Source organism: Pistacia vera, unplaced genomic scaffold, assembly GCF_008641045.1.
Source record: "Pistacia vera cultivar Batoury unplaced genomic scaffold, PisVer_v2 Contig49, whole genome shotgun sequence".
In the NCBI taxonomy this organism is placed as follows: Eukaryota; Viridiplantae; Streptophyta; class Magnoliopsida; order Sapindales; family Anacardiaceae; genus Pistacia; species Pistacia vera.
In genome coordinates this window covers 83111-107935 of record NW_022196323.1, presented here as the reverse complement: position 1 = coordinate 107935, position 24825 = coordinate 83111, and the positions used below count along the sequence as shown (strand labels likewise).

Here is a 24825-nt window from a genome sequence, read left to right as displayed (position 1 = left end):
CCTATATTTTTACAGATAGATCGTTCAAAGATGATCATTTTAATATTGATTTTACTGCTTTTATGTACTGATGAATTTTTCGGTTATTAGTTGTTGAAGGTTAGTGGCCGGTTAACTAAAATTCTCTCTTTGAGAAATACTATTAAGTATAGTTTAAGAGCAACAATGATCGCAGTAAACAGAGAGAAAAGAGGGAAGAAAATCAGGGATAAGAAAGTGTGTGTTATACTTCATTATAGAAATAAGACAGTTGCAGTCTTTATATATGCAACTAAGTAACAAACTAACAGAATTGTAATAGCAATAGCAGCTGAATAACAGACTAATAGAATTGTATCAACAATAGCAACTGAATAACAGACTAACAAAATGGCAGTTAGAGAGCAACTGAATTAGTTAGCATATCGATAGTCAACTACGTCAACAAGTGAACTCATTTCTAACATCCTGCTGTGAATTACGCCTCTTCATATTCTTTTGGGCATGCAGGTTCAACTTTTTCTCTTTTGTCCTTCATATTCTAACATCTTGCTGTGAATTAAGCCTCATTATGATGATATCAAAATTTGCAAGAGTAGCTTAAACAATCAAGTTGCTCTCCATGATGATATTAACCTTAGCAAGAGAGCAGCTCAAACAATCAAGTCTCAGATAATCAAGCTACTGAACAAGAGCAGAGGCTGAGGCTTTTATACTGAGGACAATCAAGTTATTGAACAGGAGTAGAGGCTGAGGCTTTTACAGTGAGTTTATCTCTTAGTTCAACAAATTTGGAGACTGATAAAGCCTTAGTAAAGATATCAGCTTTTTGATACTCGGTTGGCACATATTGAACTTTAAGATTGTTGGAAGTAACTTGTTCTCTTACATAATGAGTATCAAGCTCAATATGTTTTATTCTCCCATGAAAAACAAGATTGGATGCAAGTGAGCCAGCACTTTGGTTGTCACACCAAATGACTGGAATTTCAGATAAAGTGACACCAATTTCAGAGAATAAACTGCAGAACCATGCCAACTCTGTAGCCGCTTGAGCAAGAGCTCTCTATCAACTTCAGTGAAAGATAATGCAACAACTTTTTGCTTCCTAAAAGTCCATTGAATCAGGTTAGAACCTAGGAAGACACAACAACTGTTGGTTGATCTTCTATCTTCAAGGCTACCAACCCAATCGACATCGGTGTAGCATTCTAGATTAAGTCTATTACTTTTAGTGAAGTGCAAGCCAAAGTTTAGAGTTCCTTTGAGATACCGAAGTAGTCGTTTACAAGCCTGCCAGTGTTGCTGTATGAGAGCTTTGAGGAATTGACTTAATTTGTTTACACTGAAAGCAATGTCTAGTCTTGACAAGATTAAGTATTGCAAAGCTCCTATTGTGCTCTTGTAAAGTGCAACATTTTCATAGGGATTACTATCAGCAAGAGTTAGTTTTGTTCCAACAGCCATTGGTGTTGTACAAGGCTTGCAATCTTGCATATTAGTTTTGACAAGGAGATCATTGACATACTTTTCCTAGTTCATATAAATTCATGATTCAGTCCTAGTTACTTCAAAACCGAGGAAGTACTTGAGAGAACCCAAAATCTTTAAGGCAAACTGTGTATTCAACTTGTGAACTGTTTCTTGAACCAACTTAGGATCACTTCCAGTAAGGAGTATGTCATCAACGTATACAAGCACATACATGACTTGACCTTGATGTTGATAAATGAAGAGACTTGAGTCCGCCACTGAATGTATGAAACCCCACTGCAAGAAAGTTGTCTTAAGTTTGTCAAACCAGGCTCTTGGGGCTTGTTTTAAGCCATAGAGAGCCTTTGTTAATCTGCAAACATGATGAGGAAATTGAGAGTTCACAAATCCTTTAGGTTGAGTCATAAAGACTTTTTCCATGAGATCTCTATTTAAGAAGGCATTATTGATGTCAACTTGCTGGATGTCCCAACCTTTGTTCATTGCTAAACTGAACATCACTCGAACAGTAGGGGACTTTACCACAGGGTTGAAAGTTTCTAGGTAGTCAATACTAGGAGTTTGTTGAAAACCCTTAGCAACTGACTTGGCCTTGAACATTTGAATAGAACCATCAGGATTGTATGTGTTTCTAAATACACATTTGCAGCCAACTGAGTGCATATCTGGTGTAGCAGGAGTTAATTCCCAGGCGTGATTGGCCATAAGTGCATCAAACTCTGACTGTATGGTAGCCTTCCAAGTAGGGTGAGAAAGTGCTTCTGTGACAGTGTCTGGTTCTTTATTGTCAAGGGATGAAGAGCCTAGTAAAATGGTGTTATAAGNTGTAAATGAGATCCTCACAGGATGTAGAAATTGTATATATTCCTCCATTTTCTTAATGAAATATATGAGTTTTCTTATTAAAAAACGATCCTATATTTTTACAGATAGATCGTTCAAAGATGATCATTTTAATATTGATTTTACTGCTTTTATGTACTGATGAATTTTTCGGTTATTAGTTGTTGAAGGTTAGTGGCCGGTTAACTAAAATTCTCTCTTTGAGAAATACTATTAAGTATAGTTTAAGAGCAACAATGATCGCAGTAAACAGAGAGAAAAGAGGGAAGAAAATATAGAAGAAAATCAGGGATAAGAAAGTGTGTATTATACTTCATTATAGAAATAAGACAGTTGTAGTCTTTATATATGCAACTAAGTAACAAACTAACAGAATTGTAACAGCAATAGCAGCTGAATAACAGACTAATAGAATTGTAACAGCAATAGCCACTGAATAACAGACTAACACAGTGGCAGTTAGAGAGCAGCTGAATTAGTTAGCATATTGATAGTCAACTAGGTCAACAAGTCAACTCATTTCTAACATCCTGCCATGAATTAAGCCTCTTCATATTCTTTTGGGCATGCAGGTTCAACTTTTTCTCTTTTGTCCTTCATATTCTAACATCCTGTTGTGAATTAAGCCTCATTATGATGATATCAAAATTTGCAAGAGCAGCTTAAATATCAAGTTGCTCTCCATGATGATATCAACCTTCGCAAGAGAGCAGCTCAAACAATCAAGTCTCAGACAATCAAGTTACTGAACATGAGCAGAGGCTGAGGCTTTTATAGTGAGGACAATCAAGTTATTGAACAGGAGTAGAGGCTGAGGCTTTTACAGTGAGTTTATCTCTTAGTTCAACAAATTTGGAGACTGATAAAGCCTTAGTAAAGATATCAACTTTTTGATACTCGGTTGGCACATATTGAACTTTAAGATTGTTGGAAGTAACTTGTTCTCTTACATAATGAGTATCAAGCTCAATATGCTTTGTTCTCCCATGAAAAACAAGATTGGATGCAAGTGAGCCAGCACTTTGGTTGTCACACCAAATGACTGGAATTTCAGATAAAGTGACACCAATTTCAGAGAATAAACTGCAGAACCATGCCAACTCTATAGCCCCTTGAGCAAGAGCTCTATACTCAGCTTCAGTGGAAGATAATGCAACAACTTTTTGTTTCCTAAAAGTCCATTGAATCAGGTTAGAACCTAGGAAGACACAGCAACCGTTGGTTGATATTCTATTCTCAAGGCTACCAGCCCAATCGACATCGGTGTAGCATTCTAGATTAAGTCTATTACTTTTAGTGAAGTGCAAGCCAAAGTTTGGAGTTCCTTTGAGATACCGAAGTAGTCGTTTACGAGCCTGCCAGTGTTGCTGTGTGGGAGCTTTGAGGAATTGACTTAATTTGTTTACACTAAAAGCAATGTTTGGTCTTGACAAGATTAAGTATTGCAAAGCTCCTATTGTGCTCCTGTAAAGTGCAACATTTTCATAAAGATTACTATCAGCAAGAGTTGGTTTTGTTCCAATAGCCATTGGTTTTGTACAAGGCTTGCAATCTTGCATATTAGTTTTGACAAGGAGATCGTTGACATACTTTTCCTGGTTTATATAAATTCATGATTCAGTCCTAGTTATTTCAAAACCGAGGAAGTACTTGAGAGAACCCAAAATCTTTAAGGCAAACTATGTATTCAACTTGTGAACTATTTCTTGAACCAACTTAGGATCACTTCTAGTAAGGAGTATGTCATCAACGTATATAAGCACATACATGACTTGACCTTGATGTTGATAAATGAAGAGACTTGAGTCCGCCACTGAATGTATGAAACCCCACTACAAGAAAGCTGTCTTAAGTTTGTCAAACCAGGCTCTTGGGGCCTGTTTTAAGCCATAGAGAGCCTTTGTTAATCTGCAAACATGATGAGGAAATTGAGAGTTCACAAATCCTTCAGGTTGAGTCATAAAGACTTTTTCCATGAGATCTCCATTTAAGAAGGCATTATTGATGTCAACTTGCTGGATGTCCCAGCCTTTGTTCGTTGCTAAACTCAACATCACTCGAACAGTAGGGGACTTTACCACAGGGTTGAAAGTTTCTAAGTAGTCAATACCAGGAGTTTGTTGAAAGCCCTTAGCAACTAACCTGGCCTTGAACATTTGAATGGACCCATCAGGATTGTATTTGTTTCTAAATACCCATTTCCAGCCAATTGAGTGCATATTTGATGCAGCCAGAGTTAATTCCCAGGTATGATTGGCCATAAGTGCATCAAACTCTGACTGTATGGCAGCCTTCCAAGTAGGGTGAGAAAGTGCTTCTGTGACAGTGTCTGGTTCTTTATTGTCAAGGGATGAAGAGCCTAGTAAAATGGTGTTATGAGCTTTTGTCTTGGATCTGGTTTGCATAGGATGTGCGTTGGATACAAAGGGTACATGTTTGGGTAAAAGCTAATCAACCGTGAGTGGAAGAGAGTCATAAGACTCATTAGATGGTATGGAGATAGGTGGTTGAGGTAAGGTGAGTTGAGAGGACAGTGATGGGGTATTAAGTGTGCTTGAGTCAAGGGTTGCAAGTTGGTTTGCATAGGATGTGTGTTGGATACAGAGGGTACATGTTTGGGTAAAGGCAAGTCAACCGTGAGTGGAAGAGAGTCATAAGACTCATTAGATGGTATGGAGACAGGTGGCTGAGGTAAGGTGAGTTGAGAGGACAGTGATGGGGTATTAAGTGTGCTTGAGTCAAGGGTTGCAGGTTTAGTTAAAGGTAACTCAACTATGAGAGGAATGGTGTCATAGGATTCATTCGAGGGTATGGTTATAGGGGATTGAGGTGGAATGGACTAAGAGGATAGCACTGGTGTGGTGGATATCTTTGAAGATGAATGAGATAGTAAGTGCGTTTGGGAATTTGTAAGTGGACTAGAGGATGATAAATTCTGAGACTTTGACTAATCCAGTGTGATAGGACAATTAGGAACTGCAGATTTAGTCTTCGGTAAAAAGGGATCAGTACCAGACTTTAAAGCAGGACTATTGGGAACAACTGAACAATATTTTGAATTAGAACTAGTAGGAGGTGCAGAAGCAAACTCTTGATTATGAATTGGACCGCAAGTAGAAATAGGGACATTCCATATTGAAGGGAAAGAATGAGGAGAGGACTGAGGTTATACTATCTCAGGCGAGGATTTTGAAACAATGCTAGTGAGTGAGTGAAAAGGAAAGTCAATTTCATCAAACTTCACACTTTGACAGATATAAATTCGACCTGAAGTATCTAAACATTTGTATCCCTTATGATGAAGACTATATCCAACAAAGGTGTATGTGGTTGTGTGAAAATTAAATTTGTGACTGCTATATGGCCTAAGGATAAACTACACATTCAAAAACTTTGACAGCTGCAAAATTTGGAACTGTTTTGAACAACATTTGGAATGGTGAGATATTTGATAAGACAGGTGTGGGGAGTTTGTTGGTGAGGTAGACTGCAGTTTGAAAGGCAAACCACCAAAATTTAAGTGACATGTTAGCTTGTGCAAGTAGAGTGAGCCCTTGCTCAACAATTTGTCTATGCTTTCGCTCAACTCTACCATTTTGTTGGTGAGGGCATGATGTCTAAACATGATGGCATGGTCTTGAAGGTAAGGGACTGGTTTCCTATACTCACCTCCCCAATCGGTTTGAACACACTTTAAAGTGGCATTGAATTGTTTTTCAACTAAGGTGTGAAATTGTTTGAAAACTACAAATGTTTCATATTTGGCTTTTAATGGGAATATCCAAGCAAATTTACTATAATCATCAAGAAATTGAACATAGTATTTGTCACCTTCGAGGGATGGTATGGGAGATGGTCCTCATAGATTAGAATATACTAACTCTAGGGGTTTAGAGGCATGAAGTGCAGATTGAGGAAATGTGGACTGGTGTAACTTGCCAAATTGGCAGGCAGAGCAGAATGTAATATCATTTTCAACTTGTAGAAAAATTTTTAAATAAGTAAGAACCTTCCTAAGTATGGTAATGTTAGGATGACCTAACCTTTTGTGCCATAACATAACATTGGTTTTTTGCACAGGAAAAGACTGAATATCATTTATTGAATTGAAAACAGGTGCATCATCAATATGGGATACAACATTTGATACAGAAGGTCTATTATTTGAACTCAAAACTTGATTAACAGGAATATTGCACAACATTTTATATGTATTGCAAACAGTAGAGGGCAACATTTGATTAGGAAGTAATGAACTACTGGACTTGACACACGATACAACAGATGAGTAAGTAGAGTAATTTTTTGACTTGGAGTTGACAGAAGTGTCCAAAGCTTCAGCAGAAGCATGGAGAGAATAGACTGGAACTTGGAGTTGATATAACCCACCTTTAAGCATTACTTTGAGTAGAATTGCTTTGAAGGACTTGTCCTTAATCACACAAGAATCAACAAAAAATTCAACAGAAATATCATTATCTTTAGTAAGTTTTGAGATGCTAAGTAAGTTCTTTGTGATATGAGGAACACATAGGACATTTTTAATTTACAGCATTTTAAATGGACAAAATAAGGAAATGAAACCAGTATGAGTAATGGGAAGAAGCTCACCATTTCCTACTCGGAGTTGTTCACTCCCGAAGTAGTTTGTTCTGCTTGAAAGTTGGGAGAGGTCTGAGGTAACATGGTCTGTGGCTCCAAAGTCCATGTACCAAGCTGCATCCTGCATAGTAGATGGTGTAGCAATGTAGTTTATGGCTGCAAGGATCTGACTGGGTGATTAAGACTATGCCATCAGAATTTGATTTTGAAAGTTAGCAGCAGCGGAGACTATCTGATTATTAGTGTTAGCAGTTGTAGATCCAAGTGCTAAAGGAAAGTGTTGAAAGGAAAGTGCACTTTGGGGTGACATTAATGGTCTTTGAATGTGAATCTAGTGTATACTGGTGAATAGCAGCAGAGGGATAATGATTTCCAGAGTTAAAATTGGATGATCTAATAAACTCAGAGGTGTCAGGAGCTTGAAAATTGTTTCAAAAAAATGGACCATTCCTAGTGTAATTCACATCGAACCCGTGACAGCAGTTTAAGGCCAAGTGACATGTTTTTCCACACACTTGGCAGATAAATTTCCCTCTACCTCCTCTTCTGCCTCTACCTCTTCCACTTGAATATCCTCCAGTAAAGTTTTGACTGTAAGATTGATTCTGAGGCAAGAAGTGCATGGCTTGATTTTGATTGGAATCAAATAAAGAGTGACCAACATTAGAGGCTTGGTAGTTGGAAGGATTAAGTGTGGAAGGCTGCTGTATAGAGAATGAAGAAGACTAACCAGACTGTTGTGGTTTTTTGTTTTCACTGTCAATTGATAGAGTAGCAACATTGACCAAACCACCATGAAATTCACCATGAACAGTAGAATTTATTGGATTATTTGCTCTTTCCAATCCGAGTTCTAGTTTTTGTAGCACAATTTGCGCCTCCTAAACAGATATAGGATCCAGTTTTGATTCTAATCTAGTTGTTATGTTTACTACAGCTGCATCATATTTTGAGTCAAGCCCATCCAGAATATAATTGAGCAATTCTTCATCAGTTATGATAACACCACTTGCTGATAAATTCTTAACAAAGCCTTTCATTTTTAAGAAATAATCATGTATGCTCATGTTTTCCTTAGTGTTTTGCAACAAACTGTTAACATGCAGTGTCTTTGCCCTAGATTCAGTGAGAAATTCCTTTTCTAAAGTGAGCTAAATGTCTGTAGCAAATTGACATTTAGAGATAACAGCAAACATTGATTCGGAAATGGATGAAAGCAGCCAACTAACTAAGAGTTTATCGGTTTTCTTCCAAATAACATGCTCAGGGTTAGGTTTCTTGATTACCTCTGAGTTTGAACCTTTCGATTGTACTTTGATGAAGGGGGCAGGACATGAGATCAATCCTGTTAGGTGCTCTTCAAGATCGTGAGCTCCTACAACGAACAGAATTTAAGACTTCCAAAACCAATGGTTGTCTTGCGTCAATTTTGGTGAGATGGTTGGAAGAGTGGACGAAGCCATTGAAGAAGGATTAGTAAGAATACTAGCATATGATAAAGTTTTGAAGCTGGAATTCTTATCAAATTTGTTAAGAGGAGAAGAGATTGAGGAATCAGCCATACGTGACGTTTGTCAATGGCTCTAACACCAAGTTTAAGAGCAACAATGTAAACAGAGAGAAAAGAGGGAAGAAAATACATAAGAAAATCAGGGATAAGAAAGTGTGTATTATACTTCATTACAGAAATAAGACAGTTGCAGACTTTATATATGCAACTAAGTAACCAGCTAACAGAATTGTAACTGCAATAGCAGCTGAATAACAGACTAACAGAATTGTAACAACAATAGCAAATGAATAACAGACTAACAAAGTGGCACTTAAAGAGCAGCTGAATTAGTTAGCATATCGATAGTCAACTAGGTCAACAAGTCAACTCATTTCTAACATCCTGCCGTGAATTAATTAGGCATGAAGGTTCAGCTCTTTCTCTTTTGTCCTTCATATTCTAACAAGTATTAACCATTAATATAGTTAATATTATTCTATTTATTATTATAGTCTATAATATTAAATAATTAATATAAGGTTATATTAGTAAATATAAATATAAAAAGTTTTAATTAGATATTATTAATTAGATAAAAAACCCACCTTACGTTAGAGGTAGTAAGGGATTTTCTTCTATTAAGAAACTGCTAGCACATTATGGTTTACAGAGATGGGCCCTACTTTTATATTTTTTGCCATTTTTTTTTATGACATTAATTACTCAAGATACCAATTACTCGGCGGAAAACCACCTTTACATGTCAATTTTGAATGAGAAAGTTTAAAAAATCCAACAGCATTTTACGATAATCAAATGGTTGCGTTTCTTTAATTTTGCCTTCCATCAAATAATTCATATCTCGAGTAATTAATGACATTCAGTTGTCTACGGACTTGTATTAAATAACACGTCTTAATAGGCAGTCAATTGACTATAATAATTTGCTTTGTCACTATTGGATATCGGACAAGAAATGTTTACGAGAGAGAAGTGAACGGAAAACTTAATATAAATTCCAAGGCCAATGTTGGTGCAAACAGTAATGTTACGATACGGTTTGAAACGTTATCTCCCATGTGAAGTTGTGAACTATTAGATTACTTTTTACAATAGTTTACCATAACAATCTAATGCTTTATATGAAAAGCAACGTTACCTCCAACACCATAACAAAATCCAGTGCAATACATCTTTGCATATTCTTCTAAATAGGTTATGCAAAAAGCTACCATCCCCATCATGGGAGTTATGATATATTCCTGGTCTGGTAGGTTATTGAATCAATTTAAATCATCAAATCAGTACCCAAAAAATATCACAGTGAATGATATTTTTGTCACTCAACAATTATATTGATCCAATAACATTACCAAACTAGCAAGCTAAAAATCTCTTATCACTTCGTTTGTATAGAAATAGTGGAAAAACTATAAAATTTTCAGGTTTGTAAAGCCATCTTTAATTTCATTTCACCCATGGACATTGTATATAGACAAAAATGCTAAAGAAACAAGTTCCAGAAGAATAATAGTAGACATATGAACTTTCTATCAAACAGACTCAAACATACTATACGATATGATGTGATTAAAAGAGTAACACTGAAAAACAAATAAACAAATCACACAAAAATATGCAACAAGCATGCAGTATTGTCGCACCAGTTTGTATACAAAATATTGTATGTCTGGCATTCTTCTTATAGATTCAAATATCAAGTGAACCCTAGATCCAGGCTATTCAACCTTTTAGACTCAAGTATCCTTAATTTCAGCCTGCAGATATTGATGCAGAAATTAAATGATATTATCTCCAAGCATTGTATATAAGCATCAAGCGGCAATATGTAACACATTTATTTTGGTATAGATATCACAACAATGATAGACCAATAATATCAAATGATTGACTTATATAACTAGCATCATAAAACTTCATACTTAAATATAGCATGTCACAAGTTGTTATTTAATTGAATGGATCGTTAATAAAATGAGTTGGGTGGGCAAGTTGCTATTCATTTTAAAATATCCATTTTAATCTTACTAAAGTATTGGAAATATTCATTTGATCTTCACTAAACTACCAGATCGATAATGTTACTAGCCTTTGACAACCATTGGATTCACATAAAAAACATAATAAAGTATGCCCATCTAAAACTTGTCAGGGGCTGGTAACATTACTAGCCAAATACTTTAGTAATTTCCTCTGCAAGCTAATGACCAATAATATATTCAAACTTTAAGTATGCCACTCCACCAATGAGTTTTATGATGCAAAAAAGAAAAAATAATAAATCACAGGAGAAAATATAGGATCACACGGCATGTCACAATATTGAATTATACACAAATGGCATCGGTTACTTTTCTTTTTCATTTCTTCCCAAAGAAAAAGTTGAGAGCAAGAACATTTGAAAGAAAATTTCTTTCCACCAAAAGATTATACATGACTTGAGACCATGTTGGGCCTCTTCAAGGGTACCGAACTATTAAGGCTACATTTCTGAGGTAAGATTGAACTACCTTTTAATAGGAACAGGGTATTTATAATACTGTCTCTATTTGGTGTTGTACTCGACTGGACTAGACAATACAATCTATATTCTATCGTAAAAGAAGAAGAAAAAAAAAAAAAAAAAAAACCCCTCAAATTTTACTAATAAATTAAATGAAACTAACTTAATATTTACCTTTAAATTTTTAAGTAGTTGTGAATATTTCATTTATAAACCAAATTAAAAAATTTATAACAATATGCAACCAATTAGAACATTAACTATTCAGCAAGTTAGAATACAACATAAATATAAGTAAAATCAAGTCCTTAGCCCGATAAAGAGTAATGAGCCATGAATTTTTTATTAATTTGGGGGCTGAGATTACTAGTTGAGTCTTATCCCAACTAAAAAGAACAAAGAATACATAAAAATCCTACTATGAGATAATATAATCTATTTAAGTATAATCTAATCAAATGTTTAAAATATAACTTCAAGATATTTATTAAAATATTTTAACTTACTAGTAAATGAATTGTTTTTACATATCCCTTAGAGCACAAATTAAGACCAATAACGGACAAAAAATTTGATTTTTTCGATGCACTTTATTTACAACAAATACAAAATTCAAAATTTTTCAAATAATTGATATATCAATTTTTTTGTCCACAAGTGGTTTTAACGTATGAGGACACACGTTAAGACAACTCTTTTAAATAAATATGATGTCATTAAATTATAATGTAAACATATAAATAAATTTATCCAAACATGGGATAAGAAGGCCAATGTTTTCCCAATGATTTCCTAAACTTATTCATCTGGTACATACTAAATGAGGAGATTGATTCCAAATATCATCTTGTCCCTATAAACAACCCAAACATGAGACCAGAATTATCTTTCAAAATTAATCCAATTTTAAATGTCCAAACCTCTTGTTAGGCATGTTTACAAAAGTATAAAATAAGAATATATTTAGTTTCATCCTCTTCATTTAATCCCAAATAAATCTGAAATTTTGGTTACCCTATCGTACCCCCAGGGATCGAACTTGGGACTGGTAAACCCCCGTGCACTTAGCTTAGTGGTTTACCAACCCATTTCTTTATCTAGCACCCGAATTCGATCTCTTAGGGTAGGGAAAAAAAAAATTTGATGTGGACTATGACCCGCCCCAATCCTTAATAATAAATAAAAAACCAAATAAATGGGGCTAGGATACCCAGAGGATCCATGCCTCATGCTTCAAAATAAATTTATTTTTACCATCAAGACAACTGACAAACTATTTGACAACACCCTAATCATGTTGAAATTAAACGGCAACTTTACTTGGTCAAGGGCGGCCAAAACAATATTGTGAAATCAGAAGAGATAATTCTTAATATTCATTGTGAACAATGTACAACAATATATAAATCTAGTAATCCATGAAATATGGAAATGAATTAACCTATTCCTAATAAATCTTATCCTTGTCCCTAATGTGATCTTGATCCTAATCCTAATATGATTTTGTACAACTCAACATCCTAATCCTAATATGATTCTATACAACTCAACAAATATAAATAAGGCCCTCCCTTATATTAAGAGAGAATTTTAGTTGTGAAAAACAGTTAATATCATTAAAGCTACTTCATATACTATTTCATTGTTTTTCTTTTTTTACCACTTGGTCATGAGGACAGCTGAAAACACGATGAATATAGAGTTGAGTTAGTATGTGCCCTAAAGACATACGTTAAGATCACTAACACACAAAAAATTGATCATTTCGATGCATTAAAAAATGTGGCTTTTTTTAATCTTTTTTAAATATAGTGCATTGAAATCATCAATTTTTTTGTTCATTAATGATCGTCATGTGTATCTTTAGGACGTATGTTAAAACAACTTGTAAGTCTAATAGTTGATTTATATGCTGCCAAGTGATCTATGAGTTGTCTCATAGCAAACTACTATAAGTTTATTTGGTAAATGAAATCAATTTGAATATTAATAAAGATTGAGTTTTCTCCTCTCTTTTTTAATGATTTTTAGTTCTATCCAATTAGGCATTATACAAACACAAGACAATACTATATATAATCTGATCTACTTCTATACTATTTAAATCAGAGCTACAAACACACTGCTTGGCACATTAAGAATATGCAAGTAAACATTTGGATAATTAATCAAGAACAAACAGAACACAATTTCTTAATCCAGAAAAAGATTTATCAAAAATTTTGTCAAATCATATTACTGAATGGGATACGTTCAGCGGCCACTCTTTATTGCCACAAATTTTGAAACTTATTTATGTCCACTAGCTAAATAAAGACTGATGATTAAGATTGTTGCCAACGTGGAATATTGAAACTAAATTAGATGTTGCCAACGTGGAATATTGAAACTAAATTAGATGGTCTACAACTTCTAACAGTGTAATACTAAATCTCAGGCCAAAAGAGAAGATATAAATGAAATATAATAAGAGAACTTTAGAGTAAGAAGGCATACAATTTTCTGAACCAGCTGCTGAAGTTCAAATGCTAAAGAAGCAAACTGAAGAAAGTAATTTTCTTCCTAGTCTTTTCTGCAAATAAAAGAACCAAAGTTGGATCAAAAGCTCAGCCAGATATCAGATCCTGTACAACCAGGAAATGCCACAAATATTCTTAGGGAATGCACTTTACAGTTTACACTTGCGCAAGTAACAGTAATAGCAAATCGAATCACCAACCCTTCATGGTTTTGAGGCTTCAAAATTCATGACCCATTGAAGCAATAGTTTATTATCTCCTTGATACACCAACCTGACAGTGTCAGGGATTTACCAAAGAAGACCAATTATTTGAATTAAAATGAAAAGGAAATTATACGATGAAGGCTCAAACAGTGAGATAAATTAATAGGATGAAGTCTAGAAACAATATAACTCCTTGGACAGCGAATTCATATTGAATGCAGAATTTCAGTAGCAGCCAATATATGTTTATTTTTATGACGGCCACATTGTTTCATTGTGGGGGTATGAGTACATGAAGTGCAGTGGATCTACCATAGCAGACATCACAATTTCTTAAACTTTTAGTATATAAGATACTTAAGAGCATCATCACAAAATATTTAGAAACAATACTTCAAGGTCAAGGCCAATTTGTAAACTATAGACATGATCAGCTGATCACATCACAAAACTATAAATGATAATATATATATACAGAAAAAGGAATTGCAAAATAAATTTTCAATTCATATTTTTTTGACAGATTACATAGATTATATTTATAGAGAACAAGAAAATCACCATCCATAGTGGCAAATAATGTCAGCAGGTACACAAACTAGAAATGACAATATATACATACAGAAAAAGAATTGCAAAATGATTTTTCAATTTATATTTTGTTGACAGATTATAGAGATTATATGCATAGAGAGCAAGAAAACCACCATCCATAGTCGCAAATAATGTCAGCACGTACCCATATCCTTGCACAACAGAAGCTACTGCACATAATCTTGAATCCACCCTCAAATTTTACATTGCTTGACAAACTGATCCTCCCACCTCCAATAAATGTTGTCATCCATTTTTGTTCTATTTCCCATGAATGTCCAGGAAATATATCATCATCCTCTGTCCAATAAACAATTGCTGAGCCGAGCTTCCTTTGTTGATTGGACCCACCTCATTTTGGGCTAATGCTTTCTAAGTTTGATGCTCAATTAACATAGTCTCATGAGCCATGAGATTAACATCTCTTGTGGTCCTTAATTTCTTTGATAAGTTGCATAAATTTTGTCAAGCTAACCTCTTTTTGAGCTTTCTAAAGCAAACATCTCAGGTTCTCAACTCAAGCTACTTCTCTAAGTTTTCTTCTCTACTTATCATATCTCCATCTTCACTGTTCTTGACTATCAACATCTTCAAACTCTGATTCAGAAGATCCATTGGAGTCCTTTTCTTCTTCCGAACCACAATTATCGTCCTCTTTTGTCGTTTTCTCTTTTACAGTAGATAAATTAACCTTTCTTTTTCTTGTTGAACCAAAAGCTAGGGCACAAACAGGTTTCCTTCTATCCTTTGATTTATTCATGAGATGAACATACCTATACCGCATCCCCATCAATGCATGCTTCTGCACCAAAAAATCCTTCCTATAAGCCTCCCTAAGCACCACAGTTTGAGTCCTAATCTTATTAGACACATAAAAGATCCCTGGATGATGCACCGAAACCTTCTTAAACCTATCACCAAACCCTAAATAATCTCCCAAGCAAAACACATTATCTCTCTCCGTCTTCTTTGACACCAAAAGCCATAACAACTCATGAAGCACTGCTACAGCCCATTTCTCTGCCAGGTCACTTCTCGGTGCCAAATGGAATGCATCTTCGTAAGGTGAAACATAAGGCAGCTGTTGCCATTTTTCAACCCAATTCTTAACCTTTTTTTCTAAGTCAACCCCTCTAGGGAAATTCATAGGAAACTCTATGCACCTTCCTCTTCTTAGATTTGAAATATCACCATTGCACACTTTTCTTTCCATTTCTGATACTGCAAGTTCTTTCCTCCAAGAAACTAACTCCAATGCCAGAGTTTCTTTGTTAGTTACATGATCTTTGATTTCACATACCTGAAAATAATCACCAAGAAAGTAATAATAAACTTCTTGTAATAGCCTTTTATTCATTATACAATTTTTTATGACCTAAATTTATTACTCAAAGAAAGTTGCTGAAGTTCATTTACTTTTTGGGTATTCTACAATTTACCAAACTTGTTATAAACCGTTAGGATCCCACATTGAAAGGGAAAAGGGTGGGCATGTGAGTTATAAAGGTTTGAGCACCCTCCCTTGGCAAGCCGGTTTTTCAAGGAGAGTTCTACCCAAGCCCATGAAAGACCCATGGCCCAACCCAAATTGTTGAGTTATTGGAGTGGGTTCCTATCAACTGGTATCAGAGTCTGGTAATGCCTAAATCGAGAATGGAGCAAAAGGTTGAGGGATTAGAAAAAGAAATGGGTAATATGGAGAAAGAGTTAGGAGGGATGAAGGAAGAGTTAGGTAGTATCAAAGGGTATCTCCTGAAAATGAGGGAATGGATGAGACTGAAAGAGGAGAAGGAAACACAAAATAGTAGAGATCGGGGCAAGTCAAATCGGGGGGAAAACTCCAAAAGTAACGACAATGGTGGAATGGGTCATAGTAAGGAAACTGAGAGCCTTAGGGAGGAAAGGAAAGGAAAAAAAATTAGAATTACCAATGTTTAATGGAGAAGATCCCTCCGGATGGACCTTCAGAGCGGATCGCTATTTCTCAGTCAATCGTTACACAGAGGGAGAAAAGGTAGAGGCAGTTGCGGTTTGCATGGAGGGAAGGGCACTGAATTGGTATCAGTGGGTCGAATCAAGGGCACCCATTAGTTCATGGGAAGCTTTTAAAACTGCCGTGATTGCGAGATTTCACCCATCTTTCAAAGGATCAGCATATGAGGCACTAGTGGCCTTAAAACAAACTGGAACAGTAACAGAATTCAAAGAAAACTTTGAAGAACATTCAGCTCCTTTGCGTGAGGTAGGAGAAGATTTGCTAATGGGAATTTTTTTAAATGGACTCAAAGAAGAAATTCGGGCTGAACTGCGTTTGGGCCAACCAAATACACTCTTTGCACTTATTGAGCAGGCCCACAGAGTTGAGAAGAAAAATTGGGTTTTGGATAAACAAAGGCTCAAGCCATTTAAGACCCAACTACCTAAAATGGAGCCATACCAGCGGGTCACACCCAACCTAGAAATCTGGCGCACAAATGAGTGGTTCCCAAATAATTTTTCACGCGTTTCAGATCTGGTTTCAAGCAAAGGGACAGATCTGGTTCCAAGCAAAGCAAATGAACAACAGAGGCCAGCTTTTGCACCCATGCAAGGAACTCGAGGAGAAGGGTTCTGACGACTTACTGACGTTGAGATTCAGAGCAAGAGGGAGAGGGGACTGTGTTTCAAATGTGACGAAAAATACAGCCCCACCCACCGTTGTAAGGCGAGATCGCTACAGATTCTCTTAGTGACCGATGAAGACTCGCCGGAAATAGAAGAACCCAGCCCAGACAACGACGATGACGCCAACCCAACAGGTGATCCCTTGGCTTTGTCAATGAACTCAATTGTGGGTATGACTATGGATAAGACTTTGAAGATCCGGGGAATGATTGGAGATGAGACAGTGATTGTGTTGGTTGATAGTGCGGCATCCCACAATTTCATCTCAAAGGAGTTGGTAAGGAAGCTAGGCTTGAAATTGGAAAAAGGGGAAACAATTCGGAGTAATGGTAGGCAATGGATTTACCGTCAGGGGAGAAGAAATCTGCAAAAATGTGAGTATGAAGATCCAGGAGGTGGAGTTAACACAAGATTTTTTTCCATTTGATTTAGGTGGAGCTGATGTGGTGTTAGGGATATCTTGGTTGAGCACGTTGGGAGATGTGTGCTCTAATTGGAAAAATTTAACCATGGCATTCGATAGTAACGGGAAGAGAACTGTGTTGCAAGGTGACCCTTCGTTAGTTAAGACTGTAGTATCTCTAAAAGCCATGCTCAAGACACTACAGAGTGAGGGTGCAGGGTATGTAGTTGAGTTTTGTTCTATTGAGAGGAAAGTCGAAGAGTAGAGTGAACCCATGGAGCCGGAAGTGGCTGCATTACTTAATGAATTCCACCAACTGTTTGACCAACACTCTTGTCTACCACCAAGGAGACCAACTGACCATGCCATAACCCTCCAACAATCCTCCAAACCCCCTAACCTACGCCCCTACAAATATTCCTACACTAAAAAAAATGAGATCGAAAGGTTGGTGGGTGAAATGCTAATGTCCGGAATAATCAAACCAAGTGTTAGCCCTTTTGCAAGCCCGGTGCTGTTGGTTAAAAAGAAAAATGGAAGCTGGCGTTTTTCTGTTGACTACCGTGCCCTTAACAACATAACCATACCCGACAAATTTCCCATACCTTCAATTGATGAGTTGCTAGATGAGTTGGCTGGAGCGACAGTTTTTTCTAAGTTGGATTTGAAATCCGGATATCATCAGATCAGAGTTAGGCCCAAGGATGTGCTGAAAACAGCTTTCCGAACTCACGAGGGGCATTACGAATTCCTGGTCATGCCGTTTGGACTGACTAACGCCCCCTATACTTTCCAGGCTCCAATGAACAACATTTTCAGACCAGTTTTAAGGAAGTTTGTACTGGTATTTTTTGACGACATCCTAGTCTACAGCCCCAACCTAGAAGCCCACCTCACTCACTTACGATACACCTTCCAAATCTTGACCGACAACGAGCTGATTGTCAACCGGAAAAAATGTATATTTGGTCAATTGAAGTTGGAATATTTGGGACATTTGATCTCTGCGGATGGGTTGGAGGCAGACACAACCAAAGTTGAATCCATGCTATCTTGGCTTGTTCCACAAACTATCAAAGGGTTGCGGGGATTCTTGGGATTAACAGGATATTACCGTAGATTCGTGAAAGATTATGGGTCAATAGTCAGCCATTGACTAAACTACTTCAAAAAGACGCCTTCGGATGGAATGAACAAGCCCAACAAGCCTTTGATAACCTGAAAAAAGCCATGTCATCCGTGCCTGTGCTGGTTGTTCCTGATTTCAGTCTTCCTTTTGAAGTCCACACGGACGCATCGGGCCAAGGATTGGGAGCTGTCTTAATTCAGAACTAGCGTCCCATCGCATTCATCAGTAAAGCATTTTCCCATCAGTCCAAGCAAAAATCAGTATATGAAAGAGAGTTAATGGCCATAGTGTTTGCGGTTCAAAAATGGAGTCACTACCTCAGCGGACAAAAGTTTACTATCAAAACGGACCAGCGCAGTCTGCAGTTCCTAACAGATCAGAGGGTGAAAACACCTGAGCAGCAAAAATGGATTTCTAAACTTCTAGGTTACTCATTTGAGATCGTGTATCAACCAGGTAGTTCAAACCACGTGGCTGATGCCCTCTCCCGCAGAGAAGACATGGAATTCACTACTGTCTCGGTAGCTACCTTCTCAGAATTCGATGATCTTGCGGCTGAAGCACAGCAAGATAAGAAGCTTCGAACTATCATCCAAGATTTGCTTTTCGATCCCTAGAGTCACCCGAATTCCAGTCTACGCCGCGGTTGTCTGCTCTACAAAAACAGGTTGGTAATTCCCAAATCTTCTAACTATATTCCGCGTTTGTTGGAGGAATTCCACAACCGTCCTATCGGGGGCCATTCTGGATTTTTTAGAACCTACAAACGAGTGACGAACCTGGTTTTTTGGGAAGGTATTAAAAGAGATGTTCAGACTTTTGTCCAATAGTGTTCCACCTGTCAATTGAACAAACATTCAGCCCTTAAGCCTGCTGGTCTGCTCCAACCTTTACCCATTCCCACCCAGGTATTCGACAACATTAGTATGGATTTTATCGGGGGGTTGCCCAAAGCGAAAGGATACGACACGATATTGGTCATGGTGGATCGATTAACTAAGTATGGTCATTTCCTTCCATTATGTCACCCATATATGGCCAAGGACGTGGCTGATCTGTTTATTTCGGAGGTTGTTCGACTGCATGGGTTCCCAAATTGAATTTTGGCTATTGAAGGCAACTCCAGCTTATATGCAACCTGTCCAATTTTTTCCAAAACGGGAAATGGTCCATAAAAACGCGGACTCAACTTTTCATTGAGTTTAGAAGCCAGGGACCTGAAGCGGTAAAGCTGAAGCTTCAAAAACACTTGGTCCCTAGAGCCATATGAAATCACAGGCAGATGCCCATCGCCGGGATGTTAACTTTCAGCCTGGAGACCAAGTGTTTTTGAAGCTTCAGCCTTACCGCTTCAGGTGCCTGGCTTCTAAACTCAATGAAAAGTTGAGTCCGCGTTTTTATGGATCATTTCCCGTTTTGGAAAAAATTGGACAGGTTGCATATAAGCTAAAGTTGCCTTCAACAGCCAAAATTCATCCCGTTTTTCACATATCTCAGCTCAAGAGCAGTCTGCACACTAGTGAATGGCCAACAGAGGACATGGAGGACATGGAGCTGCAGGTTCAACCGGAGTCTATCTTGGCAGTCCACACACTAGTGAATGGCTCTCAAGAAGTCCTTATTAAGTGGAAGGATTTAGCCCCATTTGAAGCAACCTGGGAGTTGGCCAACACCATCACTCTTCAATTTCCTCACTTTCACCTTGAGGACAAGGTGGTTGTTCAAGGGGGGATATTGATAGACCACCTATCAAGAAGGTTTACCAGCACAGAGGGCAAAAGGGTAAAAAGCCACTAACATAATTGGTTGGAATTGGAGAAGCATGCGTTAGTGGAGAGAGGCCAACAGAATAGAATTGAAGAAACATGCTTAGGTGGAGAGAAGCTGGAGGCAGGTGACGTGTGAACCAATTAGTTAGAAGGGAATAAAAGTTGTTAGCTGATTCATGTATAAACGGGGGAGCCTTTTGGGTAAAAAGGCAGAAATTGTAAATTGTGAATCAGGGAGGTCCCCAGCTCCTCGAACTGCTGGGATTTATCTACTGTTATTTTTCTTTCATTTCAGTCCTGGAAAATTGCTTTGTTTTACCAATTTCAGTTCTTAATATCAATCCAATTCTATCTATCCAAATCTGTCTTGTGAAAACACTGGAGAACTGGTGCATTATCTGATTTTGTGGTTGCTTGTTGCTTGTTAATCCTGGGGTTTATCAACTGGTATCAGAGCATGATCCTGCGCCTATGTGGCAACGCACGCGTGGCAAGCTGACCCGTGGCAGGCTGACCTTGGGCCCGGGCTGCTACCCCGAGAAAGGGCATGGAGGCCCGAGAGAAAGAGGATCCGCGTAGTAACCCAAGGGGTAAAGAGGCCGACGGGGGTAAAGAGACCGACGTGGACATCGGTTGCGAAAGCATGGTGGAATGTTAGGATCCCACATTGAAAGGGAAAAAGGTGGGCATGTGGGTTATAAAGGTTTGGGCACCCTCCCTTGGCAAGCCGGTTTTTTAAAGAGAGTTCTACCTAAGCCCATGAAAGACCCATGGCCCAGCCCAAATTGTTGAGTTATTGAAGTGGGTTCCTATCATAAACATTGCTAACAACATTTTTGTCTCCACAACAAAACTTATATAAAATCAGAAAAACCCAAAAAAGAAGAAACTCTGTCAGAGACTCAAAATTTCAGCAGCCTTCTTTGGGTAATAAAATTAAGTAATAGAAAGAATTAGGTGTGACAGTTCTGAGACTTTAATCTAAAGTGGAGGAAGCCCTATGGAGCAAATCCATCATTATTACTAGGCCAGTCAAAGTGAAAAAATAGTAATATTCACCAATCATATGTTGTTTTCAGAAAACAAGAATACTCATTAGTCACCAGTTGTGCGCTACTAAAGCGACATATTCTTTTGATTACTAATTTGATGCTATATTACAAATATGACATTGCCCATTACCAATATGTAGTTTTATTATGAAGTGGGGTTCCATTGGACCAACTAATGGACTACTTGGCAACTAACTACACAAGATGGCTTCATTTAATGGCAAAGTTTAAGCGTAAACCTCAGGCAAAACTGATCACTATTGAGCCCTATAAATATCAGGACAATGCACTTGTATTGTACATTATTTTCAAGGCAATAAAGTTCCACATATATAAGTACAAAATAGTAACAAACTTAGAGAAGAAGTGTGAGAGCATGGAAATATCTCACCTCCCATGTATATAACCGTGCACAGCCTTTCTTAAACCTTTAGTTAGATAATGCTATCCTACTAGCTAGTCACCAAGCAAACTTACAAACTGCTAAGTAGTCCATGGTCTGTTGGAAACGCTAATAAAACTCTGATCCCAATTATATGAGTATACCAGTTTTAGTAAACCATAACATCATATCAATAACACGCAACATCATATCTATAATTACCAAAATCAACTTAATAACCAAGAATAATTCATAACATACACAAAACAACTGCATCACCTTGCCCACGAACTTTCCAACTAGATTTTTTCATCCTATAAGCTAGCCAATTTACCAAGAAAACACAATTAAAACTCGTAAATATATAAATAAACAAGTTTTAGTAATCGATAACATATCAACAAGCAACATCATATCAATAATAACCAACCTAAACTGGAGGTATATTTGTTTTTGACACTATTATCTTAAACATAGCTAGGCGAATTAGATTTTTTATTGTTTGTCTTTTCACATCGCCACTATGTTCAGAGAAATACATCTAAAATCTGAAATTTTTTAACAAACATATAAACTAAATTACCTAAAATACTTCATTTCATAATAAATATGAACCTGGAATTTATTTATTTTAAAAACTTTCAACTCTGTTTTCCGGCAAGATATGATAATAACGATAAAATTATAACCTATAATCACTATTTAATTATTTATTAAGACATAGTCAGTTATAAATAATTAATATTAATGAATTATTCACTGAAAAACCTGAAAATACTCTGGATAATCAGCAAGAAGTGCAGTAACGTAATTATGAGGAAGACCGAGGTCATATTTGAACTTGTCAACAACATGCAACGGAAGCCTCCTAGCATTAGCCAGCATCAGCACCTTCGCCAACCGTTTAACGGCGTCATTACGGTGACAAGGCGAGCTGTGAATGGCCGACTCTTCTTTGTGGAGAGTCAGAGCTTGAGAGGTAAGCTTGATGTGGAGAGGGAGAGAGGGGCAGGGTTGGAATATTCGAAAAAAAGAGGGGTATTTTTGGAAGAATTTGACGGGGGAAGATGAGAGAGTGGAGAGAGGGAGAGATGAAGAGAGGATTTGGTTTTTGAGAGAAATGAGTTGCTTGAGGTTTTTTTCTTTGGAGACTGCGGTATCGAGGAATGGGTCACGCGCCCATTTTACTCGTGCATCGATGAAGGTGCGGAGGTGGTGGAGGCGGTGCGGGAGGATGGTGGCGGAGAGCGACGGCGATGGCGGAATCATCTGTGATGGAGATGTAAATAGTGAAGAGGGGAAGAGACTGAACCGTACTAGTGTAGTCTGGTTTTTGAGAAGAAATATTTTTTTCCTTTTAATTAAGGGTTGTTATAGAGCACCTGTGAGAGATGATTAAATTAAAACACCACCACGTTTTCTGGAAAGTATAAAAAACCTCCTTAACAGTCAACAGGTGACTCACAATCACAGATTGGGGTATTCGGTTCTGGGTACTCTGTACTTTTTAAAAGAATCAGAACCGGAACCAACGGTTCTTTGAAATTTGGAACCAAAATCAGAACCGACGGTTCCGGTTCCTAGGTACTCAGAACCAAAACCTATAACAACGGTTCTGGTTCTGGTTCTGGTTCTGAGTATCCTGTAAAATTAATGACCCCCCAAAAGTTTTTAAAATAGCAAAAAAACCCTTAAAAGCTTACAAATGCCCCCCCACCTGGCACTTGTTAACAAAAATAAAATTACAAATTATAAATTCAAAATTACAAACTCCATTACTTTGTAAAGGTAGATTCTCAAAAATCAAACCAACTTACTTTAAATGTTATGAAATATAGATATAAATGTATTCACATTACTTTTTCTACAAAAGTTTTTATTAAGCTTCCTAATCTTTAATTTTATTTTATATTAGTCTCTGTTCCTAGTTCCTAACTATAGGAACCGGAACCAGAACTGCATAGTAATGGTTCCAAAAATTTGGAACTGGAACCTACTCGTTGAAGATTGGTTCTGGGTAGGAATCGGAACCAAACCTTGGGTACCCGTTGGTTCCGGTTCTAATCGGTTCTTTTGAAAACCCCTAATCACAGAGTCACATCTAGGGGTTTTCTAATACATTCCAAACTCTTAGAGGCTATTATTTATGTTCATTTAGGGGCACGCAAATATAATTTTTTAATTTACATTTTATAGAAACAATTTTCAAATTCCACTACCGTCTTAGCTCAAGGGTAGAGCGCGTGGCTTTTAACCACGTNTTTTTTTGGTAATGTTGTTGGGTTATCTCGATATTTTAGTAATTTCTTATTTGTTATTTTAAAAGAAAAATAATCTAATTCTATAAAATATCAGTCTCTTACTTTACACAAGTAAATTTAACACTAACAACCAGTTGACTAGGGCTTATTTTTTAAAGATTTGTAACTTATGTTATTTCTATAGTTAATTTTGAAAACATTGTAGCTAATTATTAATTGTATGGACCAAAAATTGTATTAGACCTAACGAGGTCTAATAACATCATAAATATGTGACGACTCAGGGTCTTGGCCCAATCTCAATTGAGCTCACGCTTAGAATACCTTGGAAAATGTCTGCTCTATGAGTTAGGTCATCCCCCCAGTTAAGCTAAATTGGGTCCGACCCATTCGCTCACAACAATCCACAACAATGATCAAAATCCTAGTCAAATTTCTCTTCTAACAAGATCTCAAATCTCACCCAAAAAGGAAAGTCTGAGCCCATAAAGGCAGAATATCTCATCTCCTTCTAAACGGAAAACACACCTACTAAGTAGGATTCAGAATCCTATAAGGACTCGGACCCCTTGGGTTCACTATATAAACAGGGGCTAACCCTCTCGTTAGACATTCAGAAATCACCCCTAAGCTTTAGTATTCTTACTTCCAAGCTTTCTACTAACTCTGACGACCCCCTTACATCACTAAATCTCCCTTTCAATCATCAAGGCACCCTTAGCAGGTCCATCAAGATTGTCAGTGGCTCACATCACAAGATTCCGTCTTTTCGAGTTTAATTGTAAATTGTATCGTTTACAATTTGGCGCCCACCATGGGGCTTTGGCAATTTTTCGATTCAAAAAGATATGTTGAAGCTGCTCCTCCTCCCTATCGGTTATCATGACTAACAACACAGAGACTCCGGTGTCC

The 24825-nt window shown here is 37.1% G+C and overlaps 3 protein-coding genes across 4 annotated transcripts; all 3 read right to left on the bottom strand.

The window, feature by feature from the left end:
* Nucleotides 1-709: 709 nt before the first annotated feature.
* LOC116104965 (secreted RxLR effector protein 161-like) lies at nucleotides 710-1446 on the bottom strand. Its single transcript, XM_031391388.1, has 2 exons — nucleotides 1011-1446; nucleotides 710-960 (listed from the first exon to the last, which is right to left on the bottom strand). The coding sequence occupies exons 1-2, from the start codon at nucleotides 1444-1446 to the stop codon at nucleotides 710-712; spliced, it is 687 nt and encodes a 228-aa protein (XP_031247248.1).
* Nucleotides 1447-3107: 1661 nt separating this feature from the next.
* LOC116104963 (secreted RxLR effector protein 161-like) lies at nucleotides 3108-3845 on the bottom strand. The gene has a single exon (XM_031391387.1). It carries the CDS (start codon nucleotides 3843-3845, stop codon nucleotides 3108-3110), a length of 738 nt encoding a protein of 245 aa, XP_031247247.1.
* A 3220-nt stretch (nucleotides 3846-7065) lies between these two features.
* On the bottom strand, nucleotides 7066-22979 carry LOC116104959 (protein WHAT'S THIS FACTOR 9, mitochondrial-like). 2 transcript variants are annotated; one of them, XM_031391384.1, is made up of 5 exons: nucleotides 22421-22979; nucleotides 14399-15553; nucleotides 13431-13506; nucleotides 10075-10188; nucleotides 7066-7084 (listed from the first exon to the last, which is right to left on the bottom strand). In XM_031391384.1, exons 1-2 carry the CDS (start codon nucleotides 22919-22921, stop codon nucleotides 14819-14821), a joined length of 1236 nt encoding a protein of 411 aa, XP_031247244.1. In that variant the 5' UTR covers nucleotides 22922-22979; the 3' UTR covers nucleotides 7066-7084; nucleotides 10075-10188; nucleotides 13431-13506; nucleotides 14399-14818. The 2 variants fall into 2 exon arrangements, with proteins under 2 accessions (XP_031247244.1, XP_031247243.1); XM_031391383.1 differs by lacking the exon at nucleotides 7066-7084 and having other exon boundaries at nucleotides 9574-10188.
* Between the last annotated feature and the right edge of the window lie 1846 nt (nucleotides 22980-24825).